The sequence below is a fragment of the Eublepharis macularius genome, chromosome 11 (assembly GCF_028583425.1).
Source record: "Eublepharis macularius isolate TG4126 chromosome 11, MPM_Emac_v1.0, whole genome shotgun sequence".
NCBI lineage: Eukaryota > Metazoa > Chordata > Lepidosauria > Squamata > Eublepharidae > Eublepharis > Eublepharis macularius.
This window is the reverse complement of record NC_072800.1, coordinates 95,063,087-95,078,068: the sequence shown is the minus strand read 5'-3', so window position 1 is coordinate 95,078,068 and position 14,982 is coordinate 95,063,087. Positions and strand designations below refer to the sequence as shown.

The 14,982-nt window shown below is 56.6% G+C and overlaps 1 protein-coding gene across 3 annotated transcripts; it reads left to right on the top strand.

The window, feature by feature from the left end:
• The first annotated feature begins 1,559 nt into the window (after positions 1-1,559).
• On the top strand, positions 1,560-13,751 carry LOC129337273 (zinc finger protein 250-like). Of its 3 annotated transcripts, XM_054990848.1 has the most exons (4): positions 1,560-1,653; positions 3,753-3,879; positions 11,734-11,850; positions 12,646-13,751. In XM_054990848.1, the coding sequence occupies exons 1-4, from the start codon at positions 1,630-1,632 to the stop codon at positions 13,629-13,631; spliced, it is 1,254 nt and encodes a 417-aa protein (XP_054846823.1). In that variant the 5' UTR covers positions 1,560-1,629; the 3' UTR covers positions 13,632-13,751. The 3 variants fall into 3 exon arrangements, with proteins under 3 accessions (XP_054846823.1, XP_054846821.1, XP_054846822.1); XM_054990846.1 differs by lacking the exons at positions 11,734-11,850; positions 12,646-13,751 and adding an exon at positions 4,398-6,476; XM_054990847.1 differs by lacking the exons at positions 1,560-1,653; positions 11,734-11,850; positions 12,646-13,751 and adding an exon at positions 7,224-8,930 and having other exon boundaries at positions 3,811-3,879.
• The last annotated feature ends 1,231 nt before the right edge of the window (positions 13,752-14,982 follow it).

Below are 14,982 nucleotides of genomic sequence, written 5' to 3'. Positions count from 1 at the left end.
TTACATTCATTTGAGAGGCTGTGTGATAGTGCGCTCTTTTACTTTAATTATATTTTGGCCCCTTTCCTACCCCTTTTGAATCCAAGCATTGTTTCCCCACCCCCACCCCTTCAGTAGAATCATAGAATCATAGAGTTGGAAGGGGCCAAGTAGTATAATTATAGTCCATTTTTCTGGGATATTTCTCTGAATCTAGATGCGGAGGAGTTAGCGGTGTTAGTCTGTGGTAGCAAAATCAAAAAGAGTCCAGTAGCACCTTTAAGACTAACCAATTTTATTGTAGCATAAGCTTTCGAGAATCCCAGTTCTCTTCGTCAGATGCATGGTACAGAAGAGAACTTGATTCTCGAAAGCTTATGCTACAATAAAATTGGTTAGTCTTAAAGGTGCTACTGGACTCTTTTTGATTTTTCTCTGAATCTCTTCCCCACGTACCGGATTGCACAGGTGCTACAAAGTTGCTGCAAAGTATTTTCCAGGGCTTTCACTTGGGGGTGGTTCTAGGACTGAGCTGGAAGAGAGCCTTTTAGCGGGTCTGTCAAGATGTTCTCAGGAGGTCCCTGAGTGTTGACAACTGGCTACCCGGGCGCTTTCTAGGGAACCTTTTCCCCAAGAGAAGTCCCCAGCAAGGACATTCACCTTTCCTCTTCCTACGGTAACAACTGCCCTGAGCATTTTGCAGCCAATGGTTTTCCCACATGATTTTTGGGGGGGGGGAGCAGTGGGGGGATTCTATGTCAGCAAATTGTGCTTTGGTGTGGGCAATATTTAAGTTTCCTGACCCGGATCATATCAACCCCCCCACCCACCCACCCACTATTTGCAATGGAAGCTAAGGTTCTTTGGTCGCGGCAGGCAGGAGTCGTCAGAAAACAAAGGTGGGTATTTAAAAACCGGCCACTAGTCCAGGATCCTGATAGGAGCTGCAGTGCTGAAAATTTATTTACCTCATTTATAACCCCCCTTTTTGCACAGTGGGGACCCAAGGTGGCTTACATCCTTCTCCTTGCCACCATCTTATCCTCACAACAGCCCTGCGAGGTAGGATAGGCCGAGAGTGCCTGAGTGGCCCAAGGTCACCCAGCGAGATTCCACCACAGCGTGTGACTCAAAGCCGGGTCTCCTAGAGCTGACATTCTTGGCCCCGGTTGTTTCCAGAACGCCCCCACCCCGTGCCCCTTATTTGCAATGGAAACGAAAGGTTTTTGTTTGCGGTAGGAACAATTCATCACAAAATGAAGGTGGGTGTTTGAAAACTGGCCACCCCCTTCATCCCGATCATGGGAGTTGCGGTGCTAAATCTGAAGGGGACCGGAACGTGGCTGCCCCGTGCCATCTCCAGGCATGCCCCCCCCCTTCACTCTTTGTGGCGGGCATAACCGCCGAATCTGGAAGCTCCCTCCCTTGGAGGTCTGACCGGCAGCCCTGGCCTTCTGGGTTTCCCGAATCTCCAGGAATCTCCCGAGCAGGACTTGGCAAGGGGAAGCACGCGCCCGCCCGCCCCTCGGCGCCTCCTCCAAGCGGCGGCGAGGGCGGAGCGGAGGCCGGGCGAGCGGGGCGCGCGGAGGAGGCGCTGCACGTCGGCCTCCTCGCCGGGCCGGCCCGAGCCCCGCCGGCGGCCGTGGGGAGATGGCCGCGGAGGACGCCGGCAAGGTAGGGGCCGGGCCGGGCCGGGCCGGGCGCGAGAAGCCGAAAGCGGGGAAGGGCCGCGGCCTCGAAGGCCAGCCGGGGCGGGTCCGCCGGGCGCCCCTGCCCGTTCCCGCGCGCCCCGGCCCCGGCCCCGGCCCCAGCCGGGAGAGGCCTGCGCTGCGCTGCCCCGGCGCCCCCCCCCCCGCGTCCCCGCGCCGCCGTGGCCAAGCAGCCCCGGGGGGCCGCCTCGTGCCCGGGCGATGCCATGCGCCGCAGCCCTCCCGCGGGGCGCCTGCAGCTGGAGGGGCCCCTGGCGCGACTCCCTGCGGCGCGGCGCTTCCAGAAGCCCTGTTCTCCCGGGCGCGGGCGCGGGCGGGTCCCGTGCGCGCCGCCAGGCCCCTGGGGCCTCCTCCCGCGAAGGCGTCGGCCCCCCCGGCAGAACAGGCGCGCAGGCAGCTCCGGGGGGGCGGCCTCCTGCCCTGCCGCCGGGCCCGTGCCTGCCTTTCTCAAGCGGTGGCGGAAGCGCCCAGGAGCGGGGCTGGATATTAACCCGCACGAAAGGGCTGGTTGGCCGGGCAGGGGGGGGGGGGGCTGAGGGAGAAGACGGGAGCGCGTCCGCCTCGAACCCCCTTTGCTGTGGGGAGCCAGGGGCGTTTGCAGCCAGACTCGCCGGGTAGAGCCTAGTAGGGCACTTCAGGGAGATGGCAGGGAAAGGAGTGAGCGAAGGGCCAGCTCGCCCCAAAGCAGGACAGGAATGCGGTAGAGGCTCTAAGAGGCCAATGCGGCTTGACGGAGAACTCTGTGACGGCCGAAGAGGAAAGAAACGGAGGGGCTGCATAGCCCCACCCAGAGAGCAGTGGTCCATAGCGTCACCTCCGGTTGGTGGTGTCCAGCGCAGTGCCACGGGGCTCAGTTCTGGGCCCAGGATTGTCATTGTTTTTTGTAAATGACCTGGGCAAAGGTGTGAAGAGATTACTCATTAAATTTGCAGATGACACCAAACTGGGGGGAGTAGCTGGAAGATGGGGATAGAATTCAACGAGATCCGAATATGCTGGGGAAGAGGGCAGATTTGATTAAGAGGTGATTTAACATGGATAAATGTCGAGTTCTCCACCTGGGTGACAAAATCCCAAAACATGCATACTGGATGAGGGATACATTTCTGGGTAGCAGTGTGGGTGAACAAGATCTTCGGATATGGGTGGATCAGAAGTTAAAATGAGCAGTCAGTGTGATGCAGCAGCAAAAAAGGCAAATGCAGTCTTGGGGTATATTAACAAAGGGATAACCTCCAAAGCACAGGATGTCATTGTCCCACTATAGACCACGTTGTCAGGCCCCACCTGGGGTATTGTGTGCAGTTCTGGAGGCCTCATTTCAAAAGGGATGTGGACAAATTAGAACCAGTGTGGAGGAGAGCAACCGGGATGACCGGGGGCCTGGAGACCAAGCCCTGCCAGGAAAGACTGAGGGGCCTGGGAATGTTTGCCATGGAGAACAGGAGGTTGAGGGGAGTTACGGTTTCTCTCTCTTAAGTATTTAAGAGGCTGTCTCTTGGGGACAGGGAGGAAGCTGTACCTATTGGCAGCAGAGGATAGGACTTGAAACTGGGTTTAAACTACAGGAGGGACTGTACCGTCTGGATATTCGAAAAAACTTCATGTTAAGAGTAATCCAGCAGCGGAATTGGGTGCCTAGGTATGTGGTGGCTTCCCCCTCATTGGCAGTCTTCAAGGAACGGCTTGACTAATACTGGATGTGGAGGCTTCAGGCTGTTCCTGCATTGGGCAGGGGGTTGGACCAGATGCTCTGTAAGGCCCCTTCCAGTTCCGTGATTCCACTCGAAAGGAGGCCACACTAGGGACTTGTATGAGGGCTTCCTAGGATGGGCTCTGGCCTTGCAGCTGCGCTCAGAGGCGTTCTCTTCGCATGTGCCAGGGGTGACCCCAGGCACTGAAAACATTTTCTTTCCGTGGCAGAGTTCTGGCTTGTTCTGAGAAGCTGTTTTGTCTGAAGCTGATCGGGGTGGGGGGGCATGAGCATTAGCCCCCACAACTGCCATGACAGGCGGTGAACCCTGAATTGTTGGGTGCCAGATGGTGTCCTTGTTCCTCTTCCAGGTCCTGGTGACGTTTGAGGATGTGGCGATCTATTTCTCGCAGGAGGAGTGGGCGATGCTGACGGCATGGCAGAGGGATCTGTACCAGGAGGTGATGGAGGACAACTTTGAGCTGGTGGCCTCGCTAGGTGAGGACAGGCCTAGGTGGAATCTGCCTGGGGCCGTGGCTGTTGTGATGACGGGGGGGGGGGGGGGGCGTTCTGAAGACTGAGTCTGTCCAAGTGCAGTTCTGCTGGCCTTTGATATTAAGGTTTGGGTGGCTTCATGGGGCTGAGAGCCTGCTGGATCCAGTCTGTTGGACATGGAGACAGGAGCATTAGCTTAAGCAAGAGGACACCGTCAACTCTTGATCGTCTTCGTCCTTCTGTGCAGCCCCACATTGGGACTGCGCAGGCGCAGGCCAGCCGCGGAAAAGATTTTTCTAGCTTTTAGAGATGTGAAGGGGACGTTCGGATCCACTGCGCATGCGCGCCGGTGTTCCCGCCAATTTTGAATGCATATATATCCGAACGTCCCCGGCATTCCCTCAGTTCCTTTTTCGCCGCCGTCGAAAAGGTTCTTATTGTCTAGCGTTTGTTGTCTCTCAGCGTCTCTTCGGAGTTCTTTGGTCGTTTCCTTCTACTATTCGGTATTTTCCTGTGTCCAGTTCCGGAGGAATTCCTGCCGTTCCCGCCTTTCGCGGAGCCATATCAGCCATTCGAGCGTTCCCTGCCGTCCGCCCCGGCGCCTTCGGAGTCCTCCGTTCCGATGCCGTCCACCTCGTCGGTTCCGGCGCCATTTCGCTGGCCTGCCCCGGTGCCCGCTCCTCTACCTCCTTGCCAGTCTGTCCCGGGGGTAGGGAACATGGCCTCCTGGCAGGATTTCGTGGCCTGGTTCCAGCAGTCCGTGCCCTTCCTGCAGCATCCTTCGGTTCCGCAGCCTTCCGTTCTGGCTCAGCCGATTGTGCACCCTGCGCCTGCTCCTCCTGCGGCTAGCGTGCTGGTCCATTCCTCGGTTCCTGCGCCTCGTCCTTCAGCCCCAGTTGATCGCCGGACTTCGGTTCCGACGCAAACCCCGGCAGAATTTTCAGATTCCGAGGATGAGGAGGGCCTGGCTTCCCCGTCAGAATATTCTTCGGATGTGGCTTCTGACCCTTCCCCGGATGACACCGTGGGCGAGCTTCGTTCGTCGTCCCCAAACGACGACTACAGAATGTTCGCCGAGCAGATGGTGAGGATGGCCGCTGCGTTGGAGATAGACGTTTCCTCCACGACTTCCAAGCCCAAAAGCAAGCTGCTAGAGGCGCTGTATTCTGGGTCCCCCGCGTCGGTGGCGTTCCCCCCTGTGGAGGATTTCGTTGACAATGCCCTTGCGCTCTGGCAGTCACCGGCGTCCCTGCCGCCGACGGCAAAGAAGGTCGAGAGGTACTACCGCCTGAAGCAGGACGACTGCCCGTACCTCTTCACTCACCCTAAGCCCTCTTCTATCGTGGCGGAGGAAGGTCAGGCTCGGTTCCGATATGGTTCCTCTTCGGCTCCGGCAGACCGGGAAGGCAGAAAGCTGGATGGCATGGGCAGGAAGATCTACTCGTCTGCGTCCTTGGGATTCCGTATAGCAAATTTCCAAGCTATAATGGGATCCTATAATTTATTCCTGTGGAGAAGGCTGTCCTCTTACCTCTCCGACCTCCCGGAGGATCGTCGCCACCTGGTTAAGGCCCTCCAAGCCGAGGCCATGAAGCTGTCAAAACAGCAGATGACAGCTGGCAAGGACGCCGCCGACTCTGCAGCGCGAGCGATGGCGACTTCGGTGGTCCTGCGTCGGCACGCCTGGCTCCGGTCCACGGCCCTGCCGCCAGAGAAGAAGGCGAAAGTGGAGGATTTCCCGTTCGAGGGGCCCCAGCTCTTCTCGGAGAAGACGGATGAATCCCTTTCCCTGATGAAGAAAAATCAGCAAACGGCCAAGTCCCTGGGAGTCGCCCCCTCAGCTCAACCGTCGGGTCCGAGGTATCGTTATGGTCGGTTCCGATCCTACCAGACCCCTTATCAGCCTTACCAGCAGCGTCAAGGGCGGTTCTTCTCGGGCCAGTCCTATGGTCACCGATCCTATTCTACCCAGCAGCGTCGTTCGTCCAGGCGTTCCGGCCGGTCCAAGGGCAGGCAACAGCCCTCTTCACCCAAGCCTTCAACCTCCGCACAGAAGCCCTCGGTCTTCTGACTAAGCCTGAACGCTCCCCTGTTGGCCTCTGAGGACACTCCCTCTACTGCCCGGTTCTTGGACAGGCTTCGGCCTTTTTTGCCCTGCTGGCAGCTTGTTACATCTGACGCCTGGGTCCTATCTATTGTGGCCCATGGTTACAAATTGTTGTTTGTTGATGCACCTCCCCTTTCTCTCCCTCCCCGTTGTTCTCCATGTTGTGATGTTGTGTTACACAATAATGTTATAGAGTTGGTGAACAAAGGTGCTGTCCGGGTGGTCAATGTCGCTACTTCCCCTTGGGGATTTTATTCGAGGTATTTCCTGGTGGATAAGAAGGATGGAGGTTCCCGGCCCATTTTGGACCTTAGGGGCCTCAACAGTTATTTAAGGGTTGAGAAATTTCGGATGTTGACCCTGGCACGGGTTATAGAGCTCCTGGAGGTTGGCGTTTGGCTAGCTATTCTAGACTTGAAAGACGCCTACTTCCACATCTCCATTTTCGAGGGCCACAGAAAATACCTGCGGTTTGTCTATGGGGATTCTGTGTATGAATATACGGTGTTGCCCTTTGGGCTGGCCTCTGCACCCAGGGTCTTCACGAAGTGCATGGCCTCCGTGGTGGCATATCTACGGTCCAGGGGATGCTTTATCTACCCATACCTGGATGACTGGCTCCTGGTGGGGCCTTCAGCTGACTCTCTCCAGGCCCATATTGCCCTCACTTTGTCTGTGCTGGCTAGGTTGGGCTTAGTGGTTAATGGGGATAAGTCTATCCTGACTCCGGGCACAGCCATTAGGTTTATTGGGGTTCATCTCGACTCTCCACGGGGCAGGGCCTTCCTGCCCCCCGATCGCCTAACCAGGCTTGCCTCCTTAGCCCGTCATTTCCTGCATAACCGTTTCCAGACTGCCCTTTTGATCCAAACGTTGTTGGGCCTTATGGCCTCATCCACAGGGGTAGTTTTTTTCGCACGCCTGCATATGAGGCCTCTGCAAAACTGGTTCGTCCGGAAGTACAACCCCCTCACTATGGGCCAGCATCAGAAGTTCTCCATCCCCAGGGTGGTGCAGCGCTCCCTGGCCTGGTGGACTGTCCCGGAGAACCTGTCCGAAGGTTGTCCTTTTGGCCCTTTCCTGGCGGAGGTCACCGTCTTTACTGACGCCTCCAACTTGGGATGGGGAGGGCGCTGTGGGCAGCTCTCGGCCCAAGGTGTCTGGTCCCCAACTGAGGCATCCATGCACATAAACCTTTTGGAGCTTAGAGCGATCCGTTACTCCCTTGCTTGTTTTGCAGATATCATTCGGAACAGGAGGGTTCAGGTCCTGTCGGACAATACCACAGCCTGCTATTACCTCAACAAGCAGGGAGTTACGGTCTCGCTCAAGCTCTGCAGGGAAGCAACGGCTCTCTGGAAGTGGGCCATGGTCAACAACGTCCTTCCCAGGGCCGTTCACATTGCCGGGGAGCTCAACACCGCAGCAGACACACTGAGCAGGGTGTTTCTGCCTCAGCACGAGTGGTCCCTCAACAGGGCTTACCTCCACCAGGTCTTCCACGCATGGGGTACACCACTCATCGACCTCTTCGCCACGGCCCACAACAAGCAGGCCCCGCTGTTCTGCTCCCGGGCCGGAATTGGCCGTCTCTCCCTTGGGGATGCCTTTCAGATACCCTGGTCCCCGGGGCTCTTTTATGCCTTCCCGCCCTTTCCGCTCATGCACAAGGTCCTCTCCAGGATAAGGGCCTTCAACACCCACTGTATCCTGATTGCCCCACAGTGGCCCCGCCAGGATTGGTTCCCGCTCTTACTCTCCCTAGCACTTCCGCCGGCCCCGGACCTGTTGACCAGGGACGGGGTCAGACACCACAATGTGGCGGTTCTGAGCCTGGCTGCCTGGCTCCTGTGCGCTCCGGAGTAGGCCTCTCCTCGGAGGTTCTTACAGTCATTCTAAATGCCCGGAAGCCATCTACCAGGCTGTCCTACCAGAGGAAGTGGTCACGTTTTTCCCGGTGGCTGGCCCCTAAAGGGGTCTCTCCCTTTGATTGCCCCTTACCTATGGTTCTCGACTACCTCCTATATTTGTGCTCACAGGGTCTTGCCTTCTCCAGCATTAAAGTCCACATGGCTGCGATCTCTGCTTTTCATGAGCAGATTGATGGAAAGACCGTTTTTACTCACTGGCTTTCCAAGCAGTTCCTAAAGGGCCTGTTCAAGACCTTCCCTCCTAGGGCCCCACCGATTCCTCAGTGGAGTCTGTCCCTGGTACTCTCCCAACTGATGCTCCGGCCCTTCGAGCCCCTATCCACCTGTCCCCTGGCCTTGCTCACTCAAAAGGTGGCCTTTCTGGTGGCAGTCACGTCTTCTAGGCGTGTTGGGGAGCTGTCTGCTCTGAGGTGTGACCCTCCCTTCCTGCAGTTTTTCCCTGGTACCGTGATGCTCCACACTAGCATGGAGTTTCTGCCCAAGGTAGTCTCCAAATTTCACCTACAGCAAAAGGTGGTCCTCCCTTCCTTTTTTCCAACACCCTCATCCCCAGGGGAACGAGCACTACACACATTGGATGTAAAGCGTGCTTTATTGTTTTATTTGCATCGCACCAAATGTTTCAGGAAATCTCCTGCCCTGTTTTTGTGTTACTCTGGCCCTCGCAAGGGCTCACCTGCTTCTGCCCAGTCCATCTCTCGCTGGATTGTGTCTACAATTAAACTTTGCTATCAGCATGCTGGAGTCCAGTGTCCCTTGTTGGTTACCGCTCATTCCACTCGAGCGCAAGCTGCTTCTGCTGCCTTCCTGCGAGGAGTGCCGCTCCGGGACGTCTGCCAAGCTGCGACATGGTCCACTGCAGACACTTTCATCAAACACTATTCTGTGGATGTGAATGCACGGCGTGAATCAGCTGTTGGCACGGCTGTCCTGCATTCTTTGTTCCAGTAGACACTCACACCCGCCCCCATTGGTGAGATGCTAATTATTCTCCCAATGTGGGGCTGCACAGAAGGACGAAGACGATAAACAGGGTTTCTCACCTGTAACTGTTGATCCTCGAGTCTCTTCTGTGCAGACACACATTCCCTCCCGCCTGCCCCGCTGTGAGTGCTTGGTTTACTCCATTGTTTCTCCGGCGGCTCAGGTGAACTGAGGGAATGCCGGGGACGTTCGGATATATATGCATTCAAAATTGGCGGGAACACCGGCGCGCATGCGCGGTGGATCCGAACGTCCCCTTCACATCTCTAAAAGCTAGAAAAATCTTTTCCGCGGCTGGCCTGCGCCTGCGCAGTCCCAATGTGTGTCTGCACAGAAGAGACTCGACGATCAACAGTTACAGGTGAGAAACCCTGTTTTTCATACAGTGAAGGGGATGGATACATGAATGCATTTATCTGTTTTAAACTGTACAGACCCGAAGCCCCCAAGGTTGTGTACAGCATGCTCCAAGTCCAACAGCAGATTTGCCGGGACGGGAGTGGGGAACCGGTCTTCTGGGGGCTGTGCCGCAGGCCCTGCTTGACCCTTAAGCAGGCCCTGCTTGAGGCTGCTTCACAAAGGGTGGCAGGTTGTGAATTTAGCTTGTCCCAGGATGGAATGTCCCATGCTGCCCAGGAAGTGGCGCCCTGCTTATCTTTGCAATGCAAGAACGGAAGCCAGGAACAGCCCCTTCCTTGGCAGCTTCAGGCGAGCTGCAATCTCGCCACCTCTGTCCCGTCTGAAAAACGGGAGAAACAGTGACTTTCTTCAGTGGGAGGGCAAAATGACATTTGTCCAGCCCTTTGACAAGGCAAGCCGGTCAGGATGTTATAATCCTTATTTCTGGGGAGGGCAGGCACAGTACTGCAAAGCAGGATTTCCCTGGGAGTGTGCAATGCAAATGTTAAACGACTGGTTTTGAGTGACATGTGGATGTGCCAATTTCTGCCTTCCGCCTGTGTTTTCCGGTTGTGGCTTGTGCTGCCCCAGGCACACCACCTGCGGCTGTATTTGGTGCAGACCAAGCAGAGCGGGTGGGGATCTTGTCGCTCATCCGCAGGGGGCGCCTGTCCCCCAGCCGCTCCTGCTCTGTGCAGAACCTTGCCCATAGGAGCCAAATGTGGTTTGGATCCTATTACTGTTAGGTGGATCTGGAATTGACCCCGTCTTGGGACAGTTATTATCTGTTTGTTGATTTTATAATATGAACTGTTGTTTTATGAATTGTTGTTTAATATTTTATTGTATTTTTATAACTCTTGTACCTCGCCCTGAGCCCGCTTGCGGGAAAGGTGGGTTAGAAATGTTAACAACAACAACAAAAATAAAAATGGATCTGTAATTGGTTGACAGATTGCACCCAAAGGGTGCTTGTAAATATTCTTCTTCCTCTTGGAGAAGAGTCACAAGTGGAGTGCCTCAGGAATCAGTCCTGGGACCTGTTCTGTTTAATATTTTTATAAATGATTTGGATGAAGGAATAGAAGGAATGCTTATTAAATCTGCAGATGTTACTGATTTAGGGCGGGAGCAAATACAGTAGAAGACAGAGTCAAGATACAGGATGATCTTGATAGGCTGGAAAACTGGGCTAAAACAAATAAAAGGAATTTCAGCAGGGATAAATGCAAAATTCTGCATTTAGGTAGGAAAAATCAAATGCATAATTATAGGATGGGGGAGACTTGTCTTGGCAGTAGTGTGTGGGAAAAGGATCTAGGGGTCTTAGTAGACCATACACTGAACATGAGTCAGCAGTGTGATGTGGCAGCTAGAAAGGCCAATGCGGTTTTGGGCTGTATCAACAGAAGCGTAGTGTCCAGAACACGAGAAGTAATGGTATCGCTCTACTCAGCTCTGGTTAGACCTCACCTAGAGTACTGTGATCAGTTTGGGGCACCACAATTTAAGAAGGGTATAGACAAGATGGAACATGTCCAGAGGAGGGCAACGAAGATGGTGAGGGGTCTGGAGACCAAGTCCTGTGAGGAAAGGTTGAAGGAGCTCAGAATGTTTAGCCTGGAGAGGAGACGACTGAGAGGTGATATTGTACCCATCTTCAAGTACTTGAAGGGCTGCCATATAGAGGATGGCGCGGAGTTGTTTTCCATTGCCCCAGAAGCTCAGACCAGAAGCAACGGGTTGAAATTAAATAAAGTGTTTTTGGCTAAACATTAGGAAGAACTTCCTGACAGAGTATTCCCTCCGTGGAACAGGCTTCCTCGGGAGGTGGTGGGCTCTCTTTCTTTGAAAGTTTTTAAACAGAAGCTAAATGGCCATCTGACAGCAATGCTGATTCTGTGAACCTGGGCCAATCGTGAGAGGGAGGGCAGGAAGGGTTACATCAGTGTTTGTGGTCCCTTTTACATGCTCAGGGTAATGCCAATCACCACCTTGGGGTCAGGAAGCAATTTTCCCTAGGCCAGTTCTGCTAGGGATCCTGACAGTGTTGTACCATCTTCTCTGGGCATAGAGCAGGGGTCACTGGGTATGTGGGAGGGAAGGGGAGGTAGTTGGGAATTTTCTGCATTGTGCAGGGGGTTGGACTAGATGACCCTGGAGGTCCCACCCAACTCTATGATTCTAATTTATTTACTTATTTATTCATGTTGTTTATAGTCCGCCTTTCTCCCTGAGACTCAAGGCGGATTACACAGTATGCGATCTAAGCGACCTTAAGGCCTTGATCCTGAACCCACTTTGTGCAGATAAAACAAAAGTGCCTTTGATGTCAGGGTCTGGGTCAGGCGCACACCTGGAGGGGGATCCCAGGTGACTCCCAGGTGCCACTACGGCGAAGGCGAACTCACGCCGGTTTCCTCCTCCCCTACGCAGGGCCCCAGATGCCTCCCAAGGCGGAACTCGCACGCAGAGTGGAGCGAAGGGAAGAGCAGAGTGCCGAGGATGTCCCGGGGCGAGGGAAGAAAGAGGCCTGCGGGACCCCCGATTCCGGTGAGTGGCATTGTTTCGCTCCCAGCTGATTCAGAGGAGAGCCCCCCCCCCCAAGAGCAGGCTTGTGAGAGTCCGCGGGGCAGTGGTGCTGCAGTGGGGCGAGGTGGTTGGGCTGCCCCTGGTAAGTGCATCCAGCATCTGGGGCCTCTTCCACCCGGTGGTGCTCTGCAGCAGGTTCCGCGTTGGTGCTGAAGCCGCCAGCCCAGTGCAGCAGCCGTGGGGCTTCCTTGCGGTTGGCCTCCTGCCTAGTCCCCAGGGTGGCCGTGCCCCCTCCCCGGGAGGGAAAGCGGCTCGGGGGAGTTTGTGCACGTTAGTAAGGGTTGCAGCAACGTACACTGGTGTGTCAGCTACCCATTACAACCCCCCCCCTCCTCAAAGAAGCCCCCAGTGGCATGGTTGCTGGGGGACGTGGGGCAGGGGAAACAGCCCCGATGTGCAAGACCCCGAAGTTTCCATCCATGTGGGTCCCTTCCTGGCTTCTTTGCAATCCCCCAAAATGTAGCAGCGAAGCAGGTTTGGGGAAGGTTGCGGGAAGGGGGAAGCCCAGGAGGTGCCTGGAAGCCTGGCGGTGGGGTGAGGGGAACCCCTGCTGCCCAAGTGCCCCCAAGCCCCCCTGAATCCGTTTCTGCCCCAGGGCTCCTCTGCCTGTTCTTAGGGTGGCGGAAGATCTGCCGCGCCCCTTTCCTCTCTTTGGCACTCCTGGCGAGGAGCGAAGGGCCCTCCTTCCTGTCTGATGAAAGCGCCCCCGAGCTTCAGTGTGCCTTTGGTACAGATTTCATACCTGTTTTTCCACAGCTGCCTGGAGCCACAGTGGGCAGGAGCCGGCCGTTAAGGAGGAGTTCAGTGGACCCTGGAGCCCCCTCCCTTCCCCGGAGGGCAAGCCCTTGGGGGCAGGTTTCTGTTCCGGCTGGAATGAATCGAAGCCGCCAGATGTGGGTCCCAGAGAGTGGGAGGAGGGTGGGGGTCCTTTGGGGGTGGCCTCCCTGGACCGGGCGGAGTTGCTGATCTGTGAGTGTGGGAGGAGTTTTGAAGACAGGGAGTCCCTGCGCAACCACCAGGCCCTCCACCGAGAGGAGAAAGGCCCCTTCGCCTGCACGTCATGCGGGAAACTCTTCCACTACCACCTCAATCTCTTGACCCACAAGAAGCACCGCGGGAAGAAGCGGCATGCGTGTGCCCAGTGCGGAGCCCAGTTCTGCCTGAAGGGGGACCTGCTCCGCCACCGGGCGAGCCACGCAGCAGAGGGCCTCCACTCTTGCGGGGTTTGTGGCCTGCTCTTCCGGCACAAGAGGCACCTGCTGGCCCACACGGCGGAGCACGGTGGGAAGCCGCTCCATGAGTGCCCCACCTGCGGCATGGCCTGCAGCAGCGAAGCAGAGCTGTCGGGGCACCGGCTGTCTCACCGAGAGGAGAGGCCCTTCCTCTGCACTCAGTGTGGGGAGAGCTTCAGCTGGAAGGAGAGCCTGCAGGTCCACCAGCAGACGCATGCACAGGCCAGGGGCCATTCCTGCCCCCTCTGCGGAAAGACCTTCGCCCGCCACGGGAACCTCCTCACCCACCAGAGGCTGCACACGGGGGAGCTGCCTTTCCCTTGCCCCGAATGCGGCCGCTCGTTCCCCAGCAAGGCCAACCTCATGGCACACAGCAGGCAGCACCGGCGAGGAAAGCCCTTCGCCTGCCTGCAGTGCGGCCACGGCTTCACATTCAGGGACAAACTCCTGGAGCACCAAGCGTCCCACGGCACGGAGACCAGGCCGATCAAGCAGGACGCTGAGCCGTAGTGCCTCTGCCAGAACGGGGCCAGCTGTGAGGCAGGAGGGTCACGCACGTGCCCTTGGGCTAGCTGCTCTGGCAAGCGTTCAGGTTGTAACGGATACTGTCAATACTAATCATACCTCAGACCTCCCTGGCGTGTTGAACTCTCCCTCGTCGTTTCTGCACGGGCACGTTCCCTTGTGTGTGAGGCAGCCTGTGCCTGCCCCTGTGCGTCCACAGCGGTGCTGGGGTTTGCTGCAGAACCAGCGTGACGTGGGTGAGTGTGTGGGCTGCTGGCGAAGCCGCTCAAATCCTGCTCGGCCACGGAGCCCCCAACCTACCCTAACCCCACTGGGCAGGGGGTGAGCATAGCTTAGCCTGACCCCTCATCGTTGGCCACCTCCCGGTTGCTCAGGGCAAGCTGAATGGGGACGGTGCTCCGCATGCCGCTGCCCCAGAGAGCGACACGGGCCCCTTCTGAGAGAGGCCGTTTACTTCTCAGCCCCCCTCTCAATCCCCAGCGTGGGGTTTGCCTTTTTGACTGCCGCCACTGAGTTCGTATTTTCATCCCGCTTTCCATTTCAGCCCCAAGAACTTTTTTCTTTCTCAGTTGCTGCCAGTTCAGACCCCCAATGAGTGTCTAATTAGTCAAGGGGGGGGGGTTGCCCCAATATTAACCACACTTAAAAAGTAATTGGGAGGCGCCTGTGCTTGGCCTACAGAAAGCCCCAGGTTCAGTTCCAGCAGCGTCTCTGCTGAAAGGAGGGGCCAGGCAGTAGTCGATGGGAAGGCCTCCCTCCCCCTGCCGCAGACACCAGAGAGCCGCTGCCCGTCAGGGGAGGCAGGACGGCTTGGGCGGACCAGAGGGCACCCGGCTTGGGAGAAGGCAGCTTCATGCATTCGATGAAACCGTGGACTTCGCTGCCCGTGGACGTAGCGATGGCCCCAAGCACAGGAAGAGAGGTCCTTCAGCGCCCACTAGGAGAGCCAGCTTGGTGTAGTGGTTAAGAGCGGCAGGACTCTAATCTGGAGAGCCAGGTTTGATTCCGGTGTTTCCACTTGAAGCCAGCCGGGGGACCTTGGGCTAGTCACGGCTCTCGCAGAGCTCTCTCAGCCCCACCCACCTCACAGGGTGTTTTGTTGTGGGGATAATAGTAGAATACTTGTAAACCGCTCTGAGTGGGCATTAAGTTGTCCTGAAGGGTGGTCTATAAACCGAATGTGGTTATTGGGGGCATGCTGACTAAAAAGGGCCCTCCATTTTCAGAGGCCCCTGAAACTCAGTGCCAGAAGGCAGCATGAGGGGAAGGCCTCGGCCTGTGCGCGTTTCCTGGCCCTCCGTGGCAACTGGTTGGCCATTGGGTGACACCGGATGCG